This window comes from Paroedura picta, chromosome 6 (assembly GCF_049243985.1).
Source record: "Paroedura picta isolate Pp20150507F chromosome 6, Ppicta_v3.0, whole genome shotgun sequence".
Taxonomy (NCBI): Eukaryota; Metazoa; Chordata; class Lepidosauria; order Squamata; family Gekkonidae; genus Paroedura; species Paroedura picta.
Window position 1 is genome coordinate 2,326,181 of NC_135374.1, and position 25,029 is coordinate 2,351,209.

A 25,029-nucleotide genomic window follows, 5' to 3' on the forward strand; every position below is an offset into this window, starting at 1 on the left:
CCTGCATGGCCCCTTTCCCCTCTAGGATTCTAAGAGTCTAGTTCAGCAGTGGAAGGGGCTGCCTGAGGAGGTGGGGAGCTCCCCCTCACTGGCGGTCTTCAAGCAGCGGCTGGACAGATCCTTCTCCTGGATGCTGGAGGCTGATCCTGCACTGAGCAGGGGGTGGGACTGGATGGCCTGCATGGCCCCTTCCCACTCTAGGATTCTAGGAGTCTAGTTCAGCAGTGGAAGGGGCTGCCTAAGGAGGTGGGGAGCTCCCCCTCACTGGCGGTCTTCAAGCAGCGGCTGGACAGATCCTTCTCCTGGATGCTGGAGGCTGATCCTGCACTGAGCAGGGGGTGGGACTAGATGGCCTGCATGGCCCCTTTCCCCTCTAGGATTCTAAGAGTCTAGTTCAGCAGTGGAAGGGGCTGCCTGAGGAGGTGGGGAGCTCCCCCTCACTGGCCCTCTTCAAGCAGCGGCTGGACAGATCCTTCTCCTGGATGCTGGAGGCTGATCCTGCACTGAGCAGGGGGTGGGACTGGATGGCCTGCATGGCCCCTTCCCACTCTAGGATTCTGTGATTCTATGACTAGATCCTGGATGCTTCCTCCTCCTACAGGTCTCCTCCCTGCCCATTGACTTTGGTTTTGCCATGTGCAGAATGCCCCTTGCTTGAGCTGTGTGGCCGTGCTGGGTCACAAAGCCCTGGAGCTGCTTTGGCAAGCCAGCTAAAACATCTGGCCTTGGGGGAGGGCGCTTGTCCTGCCAGATTCCAGCTGTGCTTCCACAACAGGCCTGGCTTTACTCGGCCCGAAAGGTGAGCGTCCAGCTCTGGCCTGACCCAGTTGCGGCTCATTGCTTCCCCCTCTCCTCTGACAGGGGAGCGCCGTAGGAACCACCCAGCACGAAATGTCATTCAGCAGGGGGACTCGGCGGCTAAAAAGGCAAATGGGATTTCAGGCTGTATCAAACGGAGTATCGTGTCCAGATCACGGGGGGTGATGGTACCGCTTTGCTGCTCTGGTTCGGCCTCACTTGGAGTCCTGTGTTCAGTTTTGGGCACCCCAGTTAAAGAGGGATGTTGGCAAACTGGAGCGTGTCCAGAGGCGGGCAACAAAGATGATGAGGGGTTTGGAGACCAAGACGTAGGAGGAAAGGTTGGGGGAGCTTGGTCTATTTATCCTGGAGAGGAGACGGCTGAGAGGGGATCTGATAACCCTCTTCAAGTATTTAAAAGGCTGCCATATCGAGGATGGAGCAGAGTTGTTCTCTCTTGCCCCAGAGGGACGGACCAGAATCAATGGGTTTCTTGAAGCCTGAGGGATGTTTCAGGGGGTTTCTCGGTGGTAAAAAGTTGAGAAAGGCCAGTCTAAACCATTGCCTGCAGTCTGTTGTGGGGGCAAGCGGGGAGGAAATGGGCTGAAAGGAGCAGGAAGTCTCCAGCTGAGCCACTCAGAGGAGACAATTCGAAAAATGCCAGGACATTCCTGGTCTAACTATGCTAAATATACCTCTCCCCCCAACGCCCCCTGCAGGACGCTCTTCATATTCTTCCCAGTCATGCACACCCCAGATCTGTGCGGGGAAATCCAGCTGCAGAGGCGTCCTGTTGTACCACGACAGCGCAACATCCAACAAGGTGTGGTCTCTGCCTGATGCAAGCCTGTTGGTTTGCTGCCTGTTGCCGGAGTCTGTGCTTCCCATAGGCTGCCAAGAGTTCTAAATAAAGCAGTTACTTCAAAAGCACCTTGAGACTCTGGCTTTCTCTCACCTTAAGGAAGCCAAATCTGCAAGCGACAGGATCAGTGCTGAATACGGTTGCCATCTCCCCCTTGCCCCCCCATAGGCGATTGGGGGCAGGTTTGCCGGATCCAGGCAGATTCTGGGGGATCCCCAAGTCCCACCTGGAGGCTGGCGTCCCTAATGCTGGGTGTTCTTCTTGATAGTTGGGTGAAGGGTCAAGGTTTGGGGGTTGACGCAGCCGCCTTCTTTGAAGCCATCCCCTCCCGAACCCCCGGACGGCCTGACCGAGGAGCAGCCGGTGAGAAAGAACGGCCTGGCTGTATTCTACAGTGCATGTGTCTCCAGTGTTTCTAAGCAGCTGGAGATACAGCCCTGTTGGAATAACAGCCAGGGCCACGAGCATCAAAACATGCCACCCTTTGGAAGCGCACCCTACTGGATCTGGACGGGAGGAGGGAGGAGGGACGGAGAAGCTGGGGGCAGGGTTCCCACCCAGGGCCTGGCGGGCAGAGGGAATGGGGCATGGGCAAAGAGCACACTGAATCAGCGAGGAGACCAAGGGCCCAGCATCGCCGTAAAGACCAACAAAATTGGTGGCCGGGCAGAGCTTCCAGGAGACCCTGCTCACTTCCTCAGATACAGCGAGAATGTGAGACCGTCTGTCCTTCTATCACAAGGCGGATGGCGTCCCATTCTGAACGGCTCAATGTGGTGCCTCCCCATGGAGAAAGAGCAAGATTGGGGAGCCCAGTTCATCTGTAGTAGCAGAATTAGTCTAGTAGCACTTTTGAGACTTACAAAGTTTGTGGCAGGATCGGAGCATGCATGCACCATTGCGCATTTCTTCAGATGGAGCTAGAATATGAGTCTGTTTTGTTTCTGTTCTCTATGGCTAATTTCTTTCTGGAGAGGTTCAAATTCACCCCCTATTTTTAAACCTGGGAAAAGACAAGAAGGCCATGGCTTTCCAGATAGCTTTCTGTGGTGCCCATGGATCAGGGCCGGTCGGCGGCATTTGTGTTGCTCTATCTGTCGAACACATTTGATGTCGATCACGAGTTACTGGCCCACTGCTTCACCGGGCCTGAGATTTGAAGAGTAGCCCATGAATGGCTGTGTTCCTCTTCCTGGGCCAGACAGAGAGAGTGGCAGTGGGGGAAACATTATCGTGCCCTTATGGACTCCCTTGTGGGATACCTCAGCAAGTACCACTATGCCCCCCCCCAAATTTAGCATCTTCATGCATGCTCTAGGACAGCTGGGCCAGGCTGGACTGGATGGACCCTCCTTGGTCTGACCCAGCAGGGCTCTTCTGAGGGTCTTCTCAGGGGAAGGCCTCGTCCTCTCTGCCCTGTGGCTGGCCCTGCAGAGGAACTGGCTGGCCCCTGGGTGAGATGGGAGGCTGGACTGGAGGGACCCTCCCTGGCCTGACCCAGCAGGGCTCTTCTGAGGGTCTTCTCAGGGGAAGGCCTTGGCCTCTCTGCCCTGTGGCTGGCCCCGCAGAGGAACTGGCTGGCCCCTGGGTGAGAAGGGAGGCTGGACTGGAGGGACCCTCCCTGGCCTGACTCAGCAGGGCTCTTCTGAGGGTCTTCTCAGGGGAAGGCCTCGGCCTCCCTGCCCTGTGGCTGGCCCTGCAGAGGAATTGGCTGGCCCCTGGGTGAGAAGGGAGGCTGGACTGGAGGGACCCTCCCTGGCCTGACCCAGCAGGGCTCTTCTGAGGGTCTTCTCAGGGGAAGGCCTCGGCCTCTCTGCCCTGTGGCTGGCCCTGCAGAGGAACTGGCTGGCCCCTGGGTGAGATGGGAGGCTGGACTGGAGGGACCCTCCCTGGCCTGACCCAGCAGGGCTCTTCTGAGGGTCTTCTCGGGGGAAGGCCTCGGCCCCTCTGCCCTGTGGATGGCCCTGCAGAGGAACTGGCTGGCCCCTGGGTGAGATGGGAGGCTGGTCTGGAGGGACCCTGCCTGGCCTGACCCAGCAGGGCTCTTCTGAGGGTCTTCTCAGCGGAAGCCCGCAGCCTCTCTGCCCAGTTGCTGTTTGTTCAGAACAGCACTATCAGGACTGTGACTAGTCCAGGGTCACCCATCTAGCTGCCTGTGGGGGAGGAGTGGGGAATCTAACCCGGCTCACCAAATTAGGAACCACTGCTCTTATCCACGACACCCGGCCGAGTGGGAGAAGTTCCGCTCCAGGTCTCTCCAGTCCGCACGAAAGATTCTTGCCTGCATTGGGGAGAAATCGTTCTCTCGCCCTGTCTGGCTACGTTGCGGATGAAAAATGGGAGTGCGTGCTCGCCAAGAAAGAGCCTTTTTAGTTCCCAAAGAGGCTCTTGTCCTAAAAAAAGAAAAATAATGCTCTTAAAATAGATAGAGGGCTATTGTCCTCCCGAGGCAGAAAAACGGCTTTGAGTCGTTTCTAAAAGCTTCTTATTTTCCCCTCTCCCGGGATCTCTTTCATTACGCAATTGCTCACTTCCATGAAAACCCAATTTCGTCACAGGCCTTTTGTGATCTGTACGGGAAAGGTGGCAGCACTGCCAGATATTTATAGCGCCAGTGGGCGCCAGCCTGCAGATCCACGTGGGCACCAAAAGGTGGATCAGGACACACACGGGCCCTTGCGTCATTCAGGCATGTGGGGCTGCCAAGAGGACTAGGGAATGGGTGGGTGCCATGCAGATGGGCCTGATGCCCCATGTTTCCTGGGTATGTGGCAACCCCCGTAGGGTGTGGCACCCGTATATGTGGCATTAGCCATGCCAGCAGGCCTGGTGCACCACTGAGCTGAGCAAGATGACTGAGACTCAGGTTCGAATTCCCCCTTTGCCAGAGAAGCTTGTTGGGAGACTGTGGGCTGGTAGCATACTCTTAGCCTGTCCGTCATCACAGGGGGGTTGCTGTGAGGAGAAAATAGAGGCAGGAAGGCTGACGTTGGTTGCTATGGGGTTCCTGTTGAGGAGGCAAGTGAGGTATAAATAAGTAAAAATTTACAATGAGAACCTCAGAGGAGCCCTGTTGGACCAGGCCAGTGGCCCGTCCAGTCCAACACTCTGTGTCACTCAGGGGCCAGAACCCAGGGGCCATCGGGAGGTCCACCAGCAGGGCCACAACTCCAGGAGCCCTCCCACTGTGGCCCCCAAGCACCAAGGAGACAGAGCAGCACAGCCCTAGACACAGACGTCCAGAGGGACGGACCAGATCCAATGGGATGGAATTAATTCAAAAGAAATTCCATCTAAACCTCCGGAAGAAGTTCCTGATAGTCAGAGCGGTTTCCCAGTGGAACAGGCTTCTTCGGGAGGTGGTGGGTTCTCCATCTTTGGAGATCTTTAAGCAGAGGCTGGAGAGCCATCTGACAGAGAGGCTGATTCTGTGAAGGCTCAAGGGGGTGGCAGGTGACAGTGGATGAGCGAGAGGGTTGGGAGTGTCCTGCACAGTGCAGGGGGTTGGACTAGATGACCCAGGAGGTTCCTTCCAACTCTAGGATTCTAAATTCCGTCTAAGCCTCCGGAAGAAGTTCCTGACAGTCAGAGCGGTTTCTCAGTGGAACAGGCTTCCTGGGGAGGTGGTGGGTTCTCCATCTTTGGAGATTTTTAAGCAGAGGCTGGAGAGCCATCTGACGGAGAGGCTGATTCTGTGCAGGCTCAAGGGGGTGGCAGGTGACAATGGATGAGCGAGAGGGTGGTGAGTGTCCTGCACAGTGCAGGCGGTTGGGAGTAGATGACCCACAAGGTCCCTTCCATTATTCTATGCAATTGTTGGGATTACCCTCCCCCTTAGTGCTCGAAGCGCAACCAGAAAAGGGTGTCTTTCTAAGCATGTACAGAAAGCCCCTTTCCTGAGCAGCTGTCCCTCTTGCCGTTTGAATCAGGAAGCGCATTTCCGAGGGGGACTTCTAGAAATGTCTCAGCCGTGCTTCTTCTTTCATTTTTTAACGTATTTATTTAAGCCTCCCAGTCCGCTGAAATGGAATAAACCGTCAAATGGCATTAGGGCATCGGGGGGCCGGGCCCTGCCCTTGGGGCACCTGTTGGTTCCAGCTGCCGTGAGATTTCCAAGGTGGCAGCAGGCGGGTTCTCAGCTTGGAGCTGGATCAAGTAGGAGGGTCCGGAGTGCTGCGAAGCTCACCGCCAGCTCCTTGCTTGCCAAGGCTCCTGTGCCAGCCCCTGACAGGCTTACTCATTCATAAACCCGCCAACGCAGGCTGGCTTGGCATTTGCAGGCTCCTCAGCAAGGAGAAGCAAAGAGAACGGCCTCCGGGCGTTTCGGCGCAAGGAGATTTTTGCACGTCCCGGTCAGCTAGGAAGGAAAGGTGGGTCCATTGGCCACGGAGCAGAGCAAAGGGGGATTCTAATCTCACAAAGGGCCCCGTCTTGAAATCAGGGGAGGTCTCCAAGGTGCTGAAATGAAAGGACCCATTCAGAGTCCCAGGGTCATCTTTAAGAACAAGCAAGTTTTTGTCAGGTTCAAATGAGTCGTCGTGTTGGTCTGAAGCAGCACAATAGAATCAGAGTCCAGCAGCACCTTGAAGACCAACAAAGATTTATTCAAGGTGGGAGCTTTCGAGTGCAAGCACTCGAAAGCTCCCACCTTGAATAAATCTTTGTTGGTCTTCAAGGTGCTGCTGGACTCTGATGTTAAAGGTTTTGTCAAGGGATGAGCTTTCGTGCGCATGAGCACTTCCTCGGGTGCCTTGCTGAAAGGGTGACCCTCCCGCTCCTGTTTGGGATCCCCTGGTGATGTGAAACGCATCCTGCAAACTGCAGGCTCTTTCTGGACAGTTCCCAGTGCAGCTCGCTGTAAATGGACATAATGTGAGAATGAGGAGGCGTCCTGCAGGATCAGACCGGTCGTCCGTCTTGTCCAGCCTCTTGCTTCATGCAGGGCCTGCCTAGTGTCAATCAGTGCTTGGCATAGTGCAGAGGGTTGGGCTAGATGACCCAGGAGGTCCCTTCCAACTCTATTATTCTATTCTAATTCAAAAGAAATTCCATCTAAATATCCGGAAGAAGTTCCTGACAGTCAGAGCGGTTCCTCAGTGGAACAGGCTTCCTCAGGAGGTGGCGGGTTCTCCATCTTTGGAAATGTTTAAACAGAGGCTGGAGAGCCTTCTGACGGAGAGGCTGATTCTGGGAAGGCTCAAGGGGGGGGGCAGGTGACAGTGGGTGAGCGAGAGGGTTGTGAGTGTCCTGCACAGTGCAGGGGGTTGGACTAGATGACCCTGGAGGCCCCTTCCCACTCTGTTTCTATGACATCCAGTGAGCGCAAAATGTGACTGCAGAATCAATCCGTAGACATTCGGGAATGTTTCAAGGAAAGAACATCTGAGGAATTCTGGCCCGCAGATAGCATTGGATTCCGGCCATGAAGCCTGCGAAGGACGTGTTTCTGCCATCTCAGATGGATTAGCATTATCCTCGATATATGAATGACATTTTAATGCACGCGCCTTAATATCCCTGATGGCTATTTTGGCCACGTTGCGCATTCTAGTGAGGGAGAGCTTTTGGCACCCCCTCAGAGCTCCGTCTCCGAACCCTCCGAGCTTGGCAGCCTCCCACCTTGTCCCGGCCCACCTGCTCCTCACAGCCCCGACAAGCCACGTAAAATGATGTTGGGGAACGAGGCCTGCCTTATGCCCAATTAGATGTGCTCGGCTGGAGGCACGAGGCAGGCGCGCGGCGTCTTCCTCGGGCGGCAAGGTCATGCGTTCCCGCGGCACGACTTCATTACATCTTTGCTTCGTTAGGCATTAATTATCTGGCTGTCCTCTCGGGAGCCTTTTGCTGAGGATCTCGCCCATCTGGCTTGGGGGAGGGGCCTGCAGCCCCAACAGGTGTCCAACATGGAGGGGCCTCCATCTGGCAGGCTGAGTGCTTGGGAATGGGGGGGGGGGTTAAGGAGATAAGCACTGTGGGGCTATGATGTTACAAGGAAAGAGGGGGGAAATAGTAAGCCGATAAGGACATAAGAGCCTCTTGTGGCGCAGAGTGGTAAGGCAGCAGACATGCAGTCTGAAGCTCTGCCCATGAGGCTGGGAGTTCAATCCCAGCAGCCGGCTCAAGGCCGACTCAGCCTTCCATCCTTCCGAGGTCTGTAAAATGAGTACCCAGCTTGCTGGGGGGTAAACGGTAATGACTGGGGAAGCACTGGCAAAGCACCCCGTATTGAGTCTGCCATGAAAATGCTAGAGGGCGTCACCCAAGGGTCAGACATGACTCGGTGCTTGCACAGGGGATACCTTTACCTTTAAGGACATAAGAGGGGCCCTGTTGGATCAGGGCAGTGGTCCCTCCAGTCCAACATGCTATAGCCACAAAGTCCAAAACCCATTGGGGAGGTCCACCAGCAGGGCCAGAACTCCAGAAGCCTTCGCACTCTTGCCCCCCAAGCATCACTACCCCAGACATAAGAACAGAAGAGAAGCCATGTTGGATCAAGGCCAGTGGCCCATCCAGTCCAACCCTCTGTGTCACTCAGGGGCCAAAGCCCAGGGGCCATCAGGAGGTCCACCAGCGGGGCCAGAACTCCAGGAGCCCTCCCACTGTGGCCCCCCAAGCACCAAGGAGACAGAGCATCTCTGCCCCAGACACAAGAACACAATTGAAGCCCTGCTGGATCAGACCAACTGCCCAAAGGATTCTCCAAGCAGCTTCCGATCTCCTTCCCTTTCCTCTCCCCACAACTGACACCCTGTGAGGGAGGGGAGGCTGAGAGAGCCCTGACAGGACTGTGACCTGCCCAAGGTCCCCCATCTGGCTGCACATGGAGGAGGAGCGGGGAATCAAACCCGGCTCACCAGATTAGAAGCCGCCGCTCTTAACCCCCCACCTCCCCCCCGTCTCCAGATTCATTCATTCCGCTTTGTTTGTCCAAGAACGCAGTGGACTGACTCCGGAGAACGGAAGTGTCTCTTGCCTTTCGAACACATGTTGGACGATGTCCCTCCGAAGCTCCTGGGATTGCTCGCAGGTGGTTTTTCCTGTTTCACATTTGCAGTGGCCGTGACTGCTGGTGTGTGTGGCAAATGCATTACCCCAACATGTGCTGCGAAATCACACCAGAGTCCCGCAGCATCTGAAAAACTCCCATTTGTTTTGAGATGAGCATGTGTGAGTCATGGATCCCGCTGCACCAGATGGAGACGGGATGGGAATCCATGCTGGGAAATCTTATGGGGGAAAATGTGGGGGGGGGGGGACTGAAGGGTTGACGTAATGCTGTACCACCCTCTCCTTCCCAGGATCCTTTGACTGCTCAAGTGGGGTGGAATACAGGAAATGGTAGGGGACGGCAGCCGGGCATTCCTGCTCGGTCAGAACAGCTTTATCAGGACTGGGACTAGCCCAAGGTCGCCCAGCTGGCTGCATGTGGGGGAGCAGGGAATCATACCTGGCTCGCCGGATTAGAAGCCTCCGCTCTTAACCACGACACCGAAATACTAAATGTACAGGTTTCGTAAATTTTCAAAACTTAACATGTTTTAAGAATTTTCAAAACTTGTCCTCACAGGAGACTAGTATTCCTTCTTCAATCTGTAATAAATCATGAAAGTTCATAAAGGCAATAAATCATCACCGCCGGTACAGAGGACCTTAAAATAAGTCATAAATCCACATGCATACCTCTGGTGCTCACTCATCATGCAAAGTCACCTGGGGACAGAAGATTCAATGAAACAGCCTCTACAGTTATAGAATCCAAGAATCCTAGAGATGGGAGGGACCTCCTGGGTCATCTAGTCCAACCCCCTGCACTGTGCAGGACACTCACAACCCTCTCACTCATCCACTGTCACCTGCCACCCCCTTGAGCCATCACAGAATCATCCTCTCCGTCAGATGGCTCTCCAGCCTCTGCTTAAAATCTCCAAAGATGGAGAACCCACCACCTCCTGAGGAAGCCTGTTCCACTGATAAACTGCTGTAAATGTCAGGAACTTCTTCTGGATGTTGAGATGGAATTTAGAATCATAGAGTTGGAAGGTACCTCCTGGGTCATCTAGTCCAACCCCCTGCCCTGTGCAGGACACTCCCAACCCTCTCGCTCACCCACTGTCATCTGCCACCCCCTTGAGCCTTCACAGAATCATCCTCTCCGTCAGATGGCTCTCCAGCCTCTGCTTAAAATCTCCAAAGATGGAAAACCCACCACCTCCCGAGGAAGCCTGTTCCACTGAGAAACTGCTGTAAATGTCAGGAACTTCTTCTGGATGTTGAGATGGAATTTAGAATCCTAGAGTTGGAAGGGACATCCTGGGTCATCTAGTCCAACCCCCTGCACTGTGCAGGATACTCACAACCCTCTCGCTCATCCACTGTCACCTGCCACCAACTTGAGCCTTCAGATTTGTCCTCCAACAAAGAGCCCAAGGCCTCAGCCTTAAACATTTCTCTGTGGTTTGATGACCAGTTGAAATTCCAAGAGACGTCCAGCCACTACCTGGCGTTTGGCAACCCTGAGGCAGAGGGGAACAGGATAGGGCAGTCCATTCCCATGCATTGAGGCCTGCCTGGCTTCTGCCACTGGGGAAGGCAGAAAGGTTGACCTGTGGGGTTTGCACACCTGGCAGCCCAGTCTGAAGGAGATGTGGTGTGAAGGCAAAACACGGAGTGTGGTGATTGGTGTGTGTGTGTGTGTTCTTTTTGTTCACAAGTGACAAGGTCAATAGCATGCTAAAATCAGGCCATGGCATTACTAGGGAAGGTGGTCAAGGCGGGTTTTGAGGAGAGAGTTGACAGTTGTGCTGTGTTCAGTTTTGGGCACCCCAGTTGAAGAGGGATGTGGACAAATTGGAGCGTGTCCACCCAACAAAGATGGTGAGGGGTTGGGAGACCAAGACGTAAGAGGAAAGGTTGGGGGAGCTTGGTCTGTTTAGCCTGGAGAGGAGACGGCTGAGGGGGGATCTGATAACCATCTTCAAGTATTTTAAAGGCTGCCATATTGAGGATGGAGCAGAGTTGTTCTCTCTTGCCCCAGAGGGACGGACCAGAACCAATGGGATGAAATTAAGAAGTCCCTGACAGAGTGGTTTCTCTAACCACACACCCCCCTCCCCAAATGTGTTCGTCTCTAGGGTGCTGCTGGACTGGAATCTAGGTGTAGTGAGATGAGAATCCTGTGTCCCTCTTCAGCCCTGGGGGATCCGTTGCTCTGAATTTGTGAATGAATCCAACTTCAGCCATCTCCCACTGTGATCTCCCCTTGAAGCTTGTGCAGGGAGGGTCTGCAGATTGCAGTTGGCAGCCATTGGACTTGAGGCGGATTGGGCCCCACTGGCCTCCTGGACTGCCTCTTCCCTTCGGCGCCTCTGCTGGTTCGGCTCTGCATGCCATGATGGCTCAAGGCCGCTGCAACACTTGGCCATTCCTTGGCACCTCTCAGCCACACCCGCTGGCATTCACACTGCCGTGCGCAGTAGACATTAGCACCACATCTCCAACCAGCTGTCACCGTCGCTGGAGAAAACAGCTCCCAGTTAAGACTGTCGCGAAGGAGAATGTCAAGGGGGGGGGGAAAGAGGGAGCCTGCAGGTTGCCAAGGGATGCCAGCGTCTGTTCCGCCTGGCACTTCCAGGGCGACAAGCTGCCAGCTGAAGCCCACAGTGTGTCAGGAGGAGGCCGGAGGGAAGAAATCTGATGTGCTACAAACCCTTCCCAGAAACATGCCATGCCTTTTATTAGGATCGCCGTGTGCCAACTCAGGAGTCCTCCAGAACTCATCAGCAAGCAGGACGTTAAAAAAAAAAATCAACAGAAAAATCAAGAAAGGAAATCATTTTTTTTTAAACCTCCCCCCCCCCCCCCCCACTGCAGAGTTCTGGACAATCTGGAAGCCTGCACACTGTTTCTGGAGATAGAATTGAGCCCAGCAATACCATAGAGATGTGGTTTTCTGATACCTTTTTAGAGGATGCTTTCGTGTTTGGATTTCTCCCTGGGCCACTGCAGCTACTTGCGGTCCCTGGGAGGAAAAGGGTACAGGAAAGGGCCTGTCCATGCGCCGAACCTGATAACGTGAGATATTAAGGCAGCAAGCCTTGGGGTATTGTCGGTAACAGGTTAGCTTTGAGCAACCCTGGGAGAATTCTGTTGCCAAGGCAGGCAGGGGGAAGGGCCTCAAGGTAGCTGCAGGCCCCCGTTCAAGGCCCACCCTACGTTCTGGCTCTGAGACAGGGGAAAGGGGCAACCACAAGGCATACAGATTCGGTAGGGCAGACTTGGAACCTGTCCCGCAAGTGCATGAAGTGGAAACAGGGAGAATCAGCAGGTGATTAATTGGCCAGAAGCGGCGAGTGTGCAAAAACCATCAGCCTGGAAGACGAGCAGCCGTAGAGCCCATCCGAGGCCTGGCTGACTCTGCCTGCAGTGGCTAGACAGATGCCTCCAGGCTGCCCGGCTGGGCCTGGCTGCTGTCCATGGGGCAGTTGAAACAGCCAGGCCATGAAGACGTTGGCTCCCTTCCGGCCAGAGCGGCAGTCCTCCATGCATTGCCCCCCCCCCCATTTTAGACTTCATGGCTGGTGCCAGCTGAGCCTTCTTGAGCCCCACAGATGTCAACAGCAGGTGGGGTCACCCTTCTTCCCGGGCGGAGATCAGTGGGATGAGCCTCCTTTTCGCCTCCGGCTCTGGGGGTCGGCCCCGTGTTTGTGAGGCTCAAGACCCCAAACGTGCCAGAGCCGACCGGGTCTCACCACGTGGAGAGGCAGCGGCAATCCAAGGGCACCACTGTTAATAAAGAGGAGTCGACAGCAAGCCGGGAGAATAAATGCATCTGACGTGCGGGTCACGGAGCTTGACCTCACCAAGGACGTGCTGCTGGGAAAGAGGCAGGCGCTGGGTCTTCCGTGCCTCGTGGCTGGCGCATTTGCAACACCCCCCCCCGCAAATAGAATAGGAGAGCCATGGGGGGGCTTGCCCCCCTCCCCCCCCCCCCGGCTCCTGATTTCTTCTCTGCGACTTTTCATGCTGAACAGTCTGCAGAGAGTCTCGGAGATGTCGAGATTTTCCCAGGACTCACCAAATACTCAGGATCGTAACAGGACGCCCTGCGATGTTGAGCGGTTGGGATCGAGGCCTTACAAGGAGACTTGGTTTCCAATGAGTAGCCGTGTTGGTCTGAAGGAGCACAATAGAATTAGGGTCCAGTCAGGCACCTGTAAGACCAACAAAGATTTATTCTGGGCGGGAGCTTTCGAGTGCAAGCACTCTTCCCCAGACTATGAACTCCTTACATGACAGTGGGAATAAAAAGTGAAGGTATCCCCTGTGCAAGCACCGAGTCAAGTCTGACCCTTGGGGTGACGCCCTCCAGCATTTTCAGGGCAGACTCAATACGGGGTGGTTTGCCAGTGCCTTCCCCAGTCATTACCCTTTACCCCCCACCAAGCTGGGTACTCATTTTACTGACCTCGGAAGGATGGAAGGCTGAGTCAACCTTGAGCCGGCTACTGGGATCAAACTCCCAGCCTCATGGGCAGAGCTTTCAGACTGCATGTCTGCTGCCTTTACCACTCTGCGCCACAAGAGGCTCTGACAGTGGGAATAGATAGCAAAAATTAATTCTGTTACATTAGTAAACTGTTTGCTATCTATTCCCACTGTCATGTAAGGAGTTCATAGTCTGAGGAAGGGTGCTTGCACTCTAAAGCTCCCGCCCTGAATAAATCTTTGTGGGTCTTAAAGGTGCACCTGCCGGACTCTGATTTTAAGGAGAGTTGGGTCTGTGTTGCGGGGAGAAGAAGGCAAGGGGCGAGAGGACACCTGTGTTGAACTGTGTTGAGGAGGGGGGGCAACTTGTTTATGGCGGCTTTAGAGACAAGGGCTAGGATCCCTGGGTTCGAGTTACGGGAAAGGAGGTTACACTTAAATATTTGGAAATATGTTCAGACGGGGGGGGGCTGTTCGTAGACGGAAGAGGCTGCCTTGGAGGGTGGTGGAGTCTCCTTCATTGGAAGCATTTCGGAGAAGATGGGATGAGCCCCTGTCAGGAGGGTGTGATTTGTAAGTCCCTGAGAAGGCAGGAGGCTGGACTGGATGGCCCTTGGGGGTCTCTTCCAGTTCTGTGTGTGATTCTGATTCTGACTCTTCCCCCTCCCCTCCAGCCTGGCCCTTTCAACTGCAGGCGCCAGGGGTAGAACCGGGGACCTTCTGCAGGTCAAACAGTTGCTCTACGCCTGAGCCAGGGTCCCTCTCCATGGCGCTCCAGGGTCTTTGGCTGGGGCCTTTCCCATCCTTCCCCCCTGCCTGGTCCTTTTAATTGGGGATGCTGCTGGGGATTGAACCTGGAACCTTCTGCAGGCCAAACAGAGGCTCTGCCACTGGGCCACAGAGACCTTTCCCTTCCCCTCCTGCCTGGTCTTCTTATCTGGAGATGCCGAGGACCGAACTGGGGACCTTCTGCCTGCAAAGCACGAAATGAGCCATGCCCCACCCCTGCTCTTCTCATGCTGGATCTCCTCCAGGAGAATACAATAAAGCAACCAAGTTTGAAAAGCGAGGGAACAGGCAATTTGGGGCAGGTTCTGACCGAGTCTTCGTTTCGGTGTTCCTGCATGCCTGATTCCTAATTGCGTCCTGCAGCTACCGGTGCGGGGTTAATGGGCTTTAATAGAGAAGGGCCACAGAAGGGCAGTGCGGAGGAGGCGGAGAAACGAGGAACAGACAGAGCCTTGGACAAGACGGTCAAAGAACGCTGCATGGCCAGATTCTGACAGCCACCCCGCTGGGACCACAGCTCCAGCCCCACCTCTGGGCAAGGAGGAGGGAAAGGGGCTGCTTGGCTTTCTTGTCTTTGGGGCCTCAAAGCAAGGGCCCCAGGGCCAGAGTCCTGCTCCCTCCTGGGTGAGGGGGCTCACACTCCCCGGGGCCTGCTTTACATGGCCATTGCCCACCCCAAACACCCCGAAGATGGAGGGCTGAGCAGATTGTGGGGCCGCTGAGCTGTGCGTCAGGCTGGGGCGAGCGGCTGCCGGTCAGGCGTGGGGCTGGGTTGGATCGGCTTTCGTCTGCATCTCGTGTCACACTTCTTCACACGTGCAAATCACGGCTGCGGGAAGTGTGTGTGTGTGTGGGGGGATGAGTTCAGACAGGTTCCAGAGGGGTTTGGTGAACATCTGGAGCAGAGGCCCGTGAGTAGCTGTTAGCCACAAGGTATAGATGGAACTCTTGGTCTGGGGCAGGATGCTCTGTCTCCTTGGTGCTTAGGGGGCCACAGTGGGAGAGTTTCTGGAGTTCTGGTCCTGCTGGGGGACCTCCTGATGGCCCTGGGGTTTGGGTCCCTGAGGGACACAGAATATTGGCCTGGATGGGCCATTGGCCTGAGCCAACCTGGCTTCTCTTATGTTCTTATGTCTGGGGCAGGGATGCTCTGTCTTCTTGGTGCTTGGGGGCACGAGGCTCCTGGAGTTCTGGCCCTGCTGGGGGACCTCCTCATGGCCCCTGGGTTTGGGCCCCTGAGAGACAGAGTGTCGGACTGGGTGGGCCCTTGGCTTGATCCAACATGGCATCTCTTGTGTTCTCATGTGTGGGTTAGCGAAGGAGCTTGGCGCTTGAATTTTCCACATAGCTACTTTCACACCCAGAATTCTCTACCACTCTGTTTCTGTGGTGGAGAGCTGCCCCCTGGGAAGGAAAGTTTTTTGGGGGCTCCATTTCTACACAGGAAATCTAACCCCCGTCACTGTTAGGTACCTTACTCCCGCGCAGAGGAGACTGGAGAAACACCACATCACAGCTGTCCGGGGGAAGCGGCTACATCCAGGAGAAGGAAAGGCGGGAGATACCTGGGTCTGGCCACGCTGCTCCCTCATCTCCTGCCGGTGGCCAGGGGGGAAGAGGCCACCCTAGACCTGCCAAAGAGAGCGGAGACTCTCAAAAGAGCATCTCCCCAAAATCTTGTTGCTCTTGAAGGTGCTGCAGGAGGCTGGAGTCCTGGAAGAACCGGTCAGCCACGTCAACAGCCACGTAGTGGATTCCCTCCGATCCGGACGGGCAGGCCTGAGGCCGACAGAGCCCCACGTGGCATCTTGCCATGGCTTCTGAGTAGCACTTTCTGAATTCCAGCCTGGGCGGCCACAGCAGCTCCCAGCGACGAAAGCAGCTGATCGAGCCTGGTGACATTTTTGGAGGGCACCACGGCACAGCATCCATCACAGCCGGGGGACAAGCAACAACCAGTCCACAGCGAGGGAAAGGTCTGACAAGCAGGGATGAAAAGGAATCTGCTCTCGGGCTCCCGGGGAGGCCCCCCTTCTGCGGGCCCTCTGTTCTGTGCTCTGCAGGGGTCCGCGCTTTTTTCCCCATGACGCCTTTTCCTCTGGGTTTTGTAGAGATGGCCACAATCATGTTTCAGGGTGCCCCATCCGCTTGCTCTCGCTGGTGATGGAACGAGGCACAGCTGACCCATGGCGACCTCTCATGAGGTTTTCCAGGCCAGAGACGGACAGAGGTGGCTTGCCCTTGACTCCCTCCGGCAAGCCATGGGGGTAGAATCATAGAATCCTAGAATCCTAGAGTTGGAAGGGGCCATACAGGTCATCTAGTCCAACCCCCTGCTCAACGCAGGATCGGCCCAATGGGTGCCCCATCCAAGTAAGAACCAGGGCTGATGCTGCTTAGCTTTCGAAATCTGACATGATCAGGGTAGCCTGGCCCATCCAGGCTGGGACTAAAGACATGTGCAGGTGACTCTGGCCGCTGCGTTCCGGACCAGTTGCAGTTTCCGAATCAGAGTCAAGGGCAGGCCTGCGTAGAGTGAGTTGCAGAGTCCAGCCTAGAGGTGACCGTTGCGTGGATCACTGTGGCCAGGTGTTCCGGGGCCAAGTAGAGCGCTAGTAGTTTGGCTTGGCAGAGGTGGTAGAAGGCCATCCGTGCTACCATCGCGGCCTGAGCCTCCATTGAGAGGAAGGCATTGAGAATCATGCCCAGGTTCCTGGCGGAGCACACTGATAGCTGTGCTCCATCCAGACTGGGCAGAGGTGCTTCCTCACATGGCCCCTTCCTGCCCAGCCACAGGACCTCCGTCTTTGAAGGGTTGAGCTTCAGATGACTCTGCTTGAGCCACCCTGTCACCCCCTCCAGGCAGCTGGCTAATGCTTCTGGGGCAGAGTCAGGGCGGCCGTCCATCAGGAGGAAGAGCTGGGGGTCATCTGCATATTGGTGGCAACCCAGCCCAAACCTCCGCACCAGCTGAGCAAGAAGGAGCATAAAGATATGGAATAGAATTGGAGAGAGAGCGGCCCCTTGAGGGACTCCACATGCCAGTTGGTGACGGCTTGATGTTCTCTCTCCTAGTGCTATTGGCCTTTGCTTGTCTTCATGCAGCATCCCTGGGCTTCTCGTGGGGGGTCTCCCATCCAAGTCCGAACCAGGGCCGACCCTGCTTAGCTCCTGAGATGTACGGAGACCTGGGGCATCTGCGTCAGGGCAAGAGATGAGCAAGGTGGCCGGCCCCTGCCTGCCTCTGTGTAGCCACCCCGGGCTTCCTCCCTGACCACCCACCCGAGTTCCAACCAGGGCCGACCCTGCTTAGTCCTGAGACTGGGTGAGAGCCTGTCAGCCGTGGCTACCCAACTGGGCCAAGAGACTCACCAGAGCGGTTTGCCACCGTCTGGCTCCGTGTCGCGACTCTGGACTTCCCTGCTGGTCTCGCTTTGAAGGCCCAACCGGGGCCGGCCCTGGTGGAAAATGGGTCATCGGAAAATGGGTCACTGGAACAATCACCATGACGACAAAGCACAGCTTTGTCGATTCTCTAGCAAGGGGGCCACGGACGCCAGCCGCGGTCTAAATTAAATCCTAGCCACGGGGAAAAACACCAGCGTGGTGCACCGGAAGAATAGCAAGCTGTCCCCCAAAGCACCAACAGGCCTCCCTCTTTGGAAAAGTTTGCAAGCCACATCTGGAGCTGTGGCCCTGATCCGCATGAGGGTTGGAAGGAGAGCAGTTGCCATGAATATATCCTGCTTGTTGCTTCTCCCTTGTAACACACACACATACACACACACACAACCGCAGTGATCTCAGGATGCAAAAGGGATGCCCGTATTCTGCGGCCGGGGTGGGCATTGGCTGAGATGGGTTTGAAGAAGAGAGAAGCACAATTCATGGGCCACGGGTGGTCTCTCAGCAGCCATGAGGGATGGATCTGGGGTTGAGGCCAGGGCAAAGAGAAGGTCTGTGGGGAGGAGTTAGGAGGGAAGGTATCCCACTATATTCTTCTATCAATGGTGGCCAGCAGCTTCCCCCTGGTCCCTGGCGGGGGTAGGTGGGGATTGGTCTGCCGTTGTGTTCTTGCTGAGTTTGTACTCTGTTAACTGTTGTATAGCTGACTCAAAAGCTGAATTCCTCTCCCGGATCTGCATGCTACAGTGAGAGAGATCTTCCCGTAGCAGGCAGATCCTGCAGAACGATCCCCAGGTGATCCTGCGGAGGGAGTTCTTCCTGCAGAGCTGATTGCTCTTGGGTATAAAGTGACCCTAAAGAGCCTCAGGTGAGTTGTGGCTCAGGTGTTTTTGGAGGGTTTTTCTGTTCAGGACTATTGGATCCCAAACAATTCAGGAATTCTGAAAAATCCCAGATTTGAATAAACAACCAGTACTTGGAGCCGTCTTTTTCCAGGAATGCCGAAAAATTTTCAGGTCCAATAGACCTGTAAAAAAATAGCAGTAAAAAATGTTGCACGTGCTTACCCATAGATGGCAGCTGTTATAGGCACAACTGGAATCCCATTGGCTGGTAGTGTCACCTGACCTCTGCTGAAAACGTTGTGCAATACCACTCTCAGCCTTTCCATCATGGTGGCGCTGCAGTGTAGCAGTCCTCTTAACCTACTATAATGAGACTGTAAGTTGCTTGGACCAACAAGATTTTTGGGATATCCACATCAGAGAGTCAAAGCTCCCCCCTTCAGCCAAAGGACCTTGGCTTCTTGAAAGCTCATCTGCTCAAAATTTTGTTGCCCGCTAAGGCGGAATTCAATGAGGTTTTGAGAGGTGGCCTAGCGAACAGGCTTATAGTTATGACTGGATCGCTATTGACCTTTAGTGCCACCTGACCTCTACTAAAACCGAGGTGCAGTACCACTCTCTAGCCTTCTGGTGGCGCTACAGCATAGCAGAGAGCAGGCCATTAGCGCCCTCTTCTGGCGACCTGCAGTACCCGCACCGTAAGCCACTTGGCCGTTTCAGACACCTGGTGCCCTTGAAAGAGTGTCTGAGACCCCCTAAGGCTGACATGCATGGAAGCGACACGTCAGTTCAGCTGCGGCTTCTTTCCCTGAGGAGCCCCGACAAAGAGGTGTTTTGTTGCCTGTTTTGCAGGCTTGAACAGATAAATAATCTTAGCTGCACGGACTGTGCCGAGGGGCTCTGGGGCTTTGCCATCTTCCATGGACGCAGCTCTCCTTGCTGCCGGACGTGTTCATCAATGAATTGTGCGCTACCGGAGACTAGGCCCATATCATGATCCCTGTCAGCGGATTTCCGAGGAGGTCTTTCTCTGGGAAACGAGCTCTGCAGCCTCCCAGCGCTGTCGATCCAGAATCAAGTTGTCTTCCTGTAAACCAGGCTGCCTGGAGGAGCGTCTTCTTGTTAGGGTGGGGGGAGTTCCTTGGGTTGGGTGTAGCAATGAAAAACCAGCAGGCCCTTTGGCTCCTGTGATTTGCAATGCTGGAACCTTTAGAACAGGGGTAGTCAAACTGCGGCCCTCCAGATGTCCATGGACTACAATTCCCAGGAGCCCCCTGCCAGCAAATGCTGGCAGGGGGCTCCTGGGAATTGTAGTCCATGGACATCTGGAGGGCCGCAGTTTGACTACCCCTGCTTTAGAAGATATCTAGAACTAAGGGTGATTCAGGCGGGAAGCTGGACGAGATGGACCCAGCAGGCCTCTTCGGAGGGTCTTCTCAGGGGAGGGACTCGGCCTCTCTGCTTCCTGAGACACTGATTGGCTACTCAGTGAGACAGTTAACTAGTACTAGTTAATTTACTCTTCTGTAGAGGCCGAGGCCTTCCCCTCATGTGGCTTCCCAGCTCTGGGATTCCCTCCTCCCCAGTGCCCATTTCCTCCAAGGGAACAGATCTGTAGTGCCTGGAAAACAGCTGTAATGCCAGGGGATCTCCAGGCCTCACCTGGAGCTTGGCAACCCTCTTTGGAAGTCCACTCTCCAGCCGCTTTGGCCCTGGACCTTTGCTATGTATATTTTCCCGTCTGCGTTCACAGGCTCTCTGCGGAGACTGCCGACGTCTACCAGATGCTAATTGGTTATGCCCTTTGTGATTTTTGTTAAGGGTCTCCCGCCTCCAGGTTTGTCATGCCGGCATCATACGGATTCATAAATACGTGCGTCCCTGTTGAAGTGAGGCTGGAGCGCTGGGCTCTGAAGGGCAGGTGGGAGGAAATCACGGCCCTTTGGAAAGGTCAGGGCGCACCCCGTCACCCGCCTCAACAGCCCCTCCCGAGAGATGCCAAGGCTTTTCGGAGGGCTGCATGGGAGAGGCTGGTTCGTGTGCCATGGGTCTTCCTGTTCCTTCTTAGAATCACAGAATCCTAGAGTTGGAAGGGGCCATACAGGCCATCTAGTCCAACCCCCTGCTCAACGCAGGATCAGCCCAAAGCATCCTAAAGCATCCAAGAAAAGTGTGCATCCAACCTTTGCTTGAAGACTGCCAGTGAGGGGGAGCTCACTACCTCTTTAGGCAGCCTGTTCCTTCAAAGCCATTTTGCTGGGGCTAAATGTATCATTGCGTTGAAAGTGAAGACGCATCATTGCGTCTTAAAGTGAGCCTGCTCTGTTGGCCAAGGCTGTGGCTCAGGGGCAGTGCAACTTCATGGTATGCAGAAGACCCCACTTCAATACCTGGCTGCATCTCAGTTCAAGCGTCAGGCGGTGGGTGAGGCCCCAGTCTGAGCAGATAAGCCTCACCGTGATGGAGGGAGATTCTGATTAAGTAGAAGTCAGCCTCATGTGTTAGGAAGGGCCGTGCCTCAGGGGCAGAGCCTCCACTTGGCCTGCAGAAGGTCCCAGGTTCAATGCCCAGCATCTCCAGTGAAAAGGACCAGGCAGGATGGGATGGGAAATACCTCTGTGTGAGACCCTTGTCAGCCATAAGGAAGGGCCATGGCTCAGTGGCAGAGCCTCTGCCTGGCCTGCAGAAGGGCCCAGGTTCAACCCCCAACATCCCCAGCTGAAAGGACCAGGCAGGAGGGGAGGGGAGGGGAAGACCTTGACCTGAGACCCTGGCTCAGTGGCAGAGCCTCTGCTTGGCCTGCAGAAGGTCCCAGGTTCAACCTTCTGCATCTCCAGATAAAAGGGCCAGGCAGGAGGAGATGGACAAGACCTCCACCTCAGAACCTGGAGAGCAGCTGCCAGTCTGAGTGGACAATTCCCACTGTGAGGGACCAAAGTTCTGATTCAGCAGAAGGCAGTTTCATATGTGTTCATGTTGCAGCAGCTACTTAAATTAACGTTTTCGGGAACCCTGGAACAATTGGGTGGCATCAGGAAAGGAAAGAAGCAATGTGGAAGGCTGCCTGCCTCTCTTAGCCAAGGTCTGAGATGCAAGGATGGGGTGAGAACAGGAGACTGGGAACCTGGGTCCCGACGGTTAAGATGAACTTCGCAAGAGGTTGGCTGTATGTAAAAGGAATGGAAGTTTAGCATTTCCAAGCAGAGGGAGATTGCTGTTGTGCAAGCCCTGTCTCCTGAGAAAAATGACTTTGCAGGATCTATTTTGAAACCAACACATGTAAAATTGGGTACTTCGGGGAAGCTGTGCAGGAGGGCGCCTGGATCCGAAATGAATTCAAGCTTAGAATGGACAAGCAGAACTGGTTTGGGGTTCTGCAAGCTCAGGCTTAGGAGACGTAAGCCGAGCATGCATCCGACTGGGTTGCAAGAATTCTGTCTGCTGCGATCCTATGCACGTTGACTCCACTCGGATAAAACAGGCACTCTTTTAAAAAGAGAGGACGGAAAACTGTCCCTCCGTGGTTCCATAGGCAGAACCAGAAGCCAGGGGTCTCTCAGGACACCCAGGTCAGAATCCAGCAGCCCCTTTAGAGACCCGAAAGCAAAAAACCCTAACTGGGATTTCTTAGGGCCCAAAAGGTTGGATTTCTGTGCAAACTGGCCAGCAGGTTACAAAAATATATAGGAACATTTATGTATTGTGCACAACCTTTTAAGAAGTTGTATTTGAGCAAAGCTCCTGCCTTGAATAAAACGTTGCTGGTCTTAAAGGTGCCACTGAACCCCAAATTTGTTCTTTAAAAATATATATATTTAAGGTAAAAAAAAAAAAACCCACATACAGCCATTGCTGTCGTACAGTGCATGTGTGTGTGCTTGTGGGTGTTTTTAACCCGAAAGGGTTTTTTTTAAATGAATGTTCACATCTCTTTTGTAGCCTGATATGCAATTTGTGCAGACCACTTAGGTCCAACCTGACTCATTCCTGTTAGGCTTTTCTGTCCTGTGTAACGTTTCTCCCCTCCTTGTTCTTTGTGCCCCTGAGAGACCACCAGGACTTCCACAGGATGAGCTTTGGAGAGTCGAAATCCCCCTCATCCGACACATGGAAATCTCGTGCTCTGCTTGCTGTACTTGATAGGCACACACCGGGCCCTGCCAAGCCCCCAGGGGTGGTGGGAGCCATGCACCCACCACCCTAACCCTGACCCCTGCATCGGCAGGTAGAGGGCACCCATCATAGAAGTGGCTTTCCCAAAGGCTTAGGAGCCTTCTCGAAGGAGGAGAGGACTCTCAGCTCTTCCAGACAGCTTCCTTTGAGGATGGGGGACTCAGCAGGGAGGGCGCTGGAGTCATGCAGTGGAACGGAAGAAGCCAGGCTTCCATCCCCCGGAGCAAGAATTCCGGCAGAGAAGCGACAGGCAACCTCACCCATGAGTGTATAATTTCAACAGGCTGGAGGGCTTCAAAAATGTCTCTCGTGGCCCATTGGCAGTTGTCTCAAAGTACATTGGTTGCCGGGGCCTTTGCAGGGTGGGCCCCAGACCAGGCCGCGGTCTTCCTCCAGGGCTGAGATCGGGGACCTCTTCCTGAATTGCCATCTTGGTCTGCAGCAGCACAGCGAGATTTGAGTCTAAGAGCACTTTAAAGGCTGACTAGAGTTTTTGGGAAGGGGGCGGGATATGCTTTCAAGAGTCTCTTCATCAGACCCATTGTATATTTGGGGGAGGGGGGCGTGTTTGACATGAAAAGGCTTTCAGTTGAGTACAAGATTTGGCATTCAGAAATTCTGAGCTTTGGGAGCTACTCTGAAATTCTCAGCTTTTGGAGAGAGCCAGGGTGGCCTCTGATCCGGAGAGCTGGATTCAGTTTCTCACTCTTCTTCCACATGCAGCCAGCTGGGTGACCTTGGGCCAGTCCCAGTTCTCTCAGAGCTCTCTCATCGTCACCTGCCTCACAGGGTGACTGTTGTGGGAAGAGGAAGGGAAGGTGATTGTCAGCCGCTTGGAGACCTCTTCTGGTAGAGATAAGCAGGGTATTGAAAAAACCCGCTTTTCTTCCTTAGAGAGCCAGCACAGGGTTAATGGGTGGTGGGCTCTAATCTGGAGAAAACATTTCAGTTCCCCACTTCTCCTCCGTATGCAGCCTGCTGGGTTACCTCAGACTCGTCACAGTTCTCAGAGAGCTCTCTCAGCCCCAACAACCTCACAGGGTGTCTGTTGTGGGGAGAGGAAAATAAAGTTGTTTGTATGCCACTTTGGGACTCCTCCAGATAGTGCAAAGCAGGGTATAACAAAACCAGCTATACTTCTTATCCTGAAGAGTGTCCTGCTCTCGGAGGGTGGTGAGTCTTGCGTAAATATTATAGCTGCCCTGAGGGTTTCTGCCCAGCGTTAAATTGGATTGTTTTTACGAATTTCTGCTTTGGGGTCTCAGGTTGGCCTGTGTGAGATTTTTTGGAAAAGGTGAACAAAACAATTTGAAATGACCAGAAAATTGCAGATAACAGCAGCTCTTTATTTTTATGAGGATCAGAGATCAGCTTAAAGAAATACAGGCTGGCATGAAGTAAAACAGCTTCATTATTATTCAAAACTCCTGATGAGTTAAAATTGGACTTAAATGATGATATGACAATATGTACCACATAAACAGGATTTATAGGCTATTTTTTAAAAAAATGTTAACTCATCTGCTTCCATATACAGACCTTGGTTTGTTCTTTGCCACCAAAAAAAAAAAAGGAGGGGGGGGATGGCAGCGTTAAAAACCTGGACTGACCACCTGGAAGCTAGAATCCTAAGAGTTGAAAGGGCCATAGAGGCCATCTAGTCTAACCCCTGCTCAATGCAGGATCAGCCTCAGGCATCCAAGATAAGGATCTGTCCAGCTGCTGCTTGAAGTGAGGGGGAGCTCCCCAGCCCCTTCCAAGGCTGAACTACTTGGATGTGAATCCCCTCCCCCTTGTTATCTACCCAGTGTCCTTGTTCACCTAGTTTAAGCCCCTTCCTGCGGGTCCCCTCCTCTGCTGCCCTCCGGAACCACTCCTGCCCTCCTCCCAGGGTCAGCCTTCGTGGCTAATCGCAAGCCCCAAATTGGTTCTGCAGCATTACATGCCTTGGATGGGAGAAAAGCCGCTGTTCACATGGGCTGCCAAGCCCAAACGCGATCTGTTCTTTGTCTCCTCTTGTGCCTGTAGACCAGGGGTAGTCAAACTGCGGCCCTCCAGATGTCCATGGACTACAATTCCCAGGAGCCCCCTGCCAGCATTTGCTGGCAGGGGCTCCTGGGAATTGTAGTCCATGGACATCTGGAGGGCCGCAGTTTGACTACCCCTGCTGTAGACCTTCCAAGGAACTCTTCCATTATGTCAGCCAATGCGCTGCAAGATTAAAACAAATCTGACCTATAGCTTCCCCTGGCGGGAAGATCCTTTGGTCTGTGCATGTATATAAGTTGGGCTTTCTTTGATTCAGTTTTGGTTCCTGTACTCACACTCTGGGGTCCCAATAAAGAGCTGAAGGGAACTCCGAGGGTCCTGGCCTCTGAGCCCACTGATCTAACCCCCCCTTTCTCCCCCCCCCCCCGCAGGATGCTCTGCTGAGCCTGGGCTCTGTTCTGGACGTCTCCAGCCTCCGGGAAGTGGTCAAAGATGCCGTCGCCTCCGTGCTCCCCAAAGTGGTAAGTGGACATCCATTTGGCCAGAAGAGTTGCCAACTCTGCGTCTGGAGATTCCTGGAGATTTGTGGGTGAGAGTGGTATTAGAGCTGTTGTTGTTATTAGTATTTTTATTATTTATTGACTTTCTATACTGGTGTGCATCATACATTCAAAACTAACA

General features: G+C 54.3%; 1 protein-coding gene across 2 annotated transcripts in view; it reads left to right on the forward strand.

Annotated features, from left to right (window-relative positions):
- LOC143839312 (cGMP-dependent 3',5'-cyclic phosphodiesterase-like) overlaps positions 1-25,029 on the forward strand; it is a 273,064-nt gene that overhangs the window by 122,125 nt on the left and 125,910 nt on the right. For both annotated transcript variants that reach the window (XM_077341146.1, XM_077341147.1), the window contains one exon: positions 24,780-24,869. In XM_077341146.1, coding sequence (XP_077197261.1) covers positions 24,780-24,869 — 90 coding nt within the window. The remainder of the gene's footprint in view (positions 1-24,779; positions 24,870-25,029) is intronic.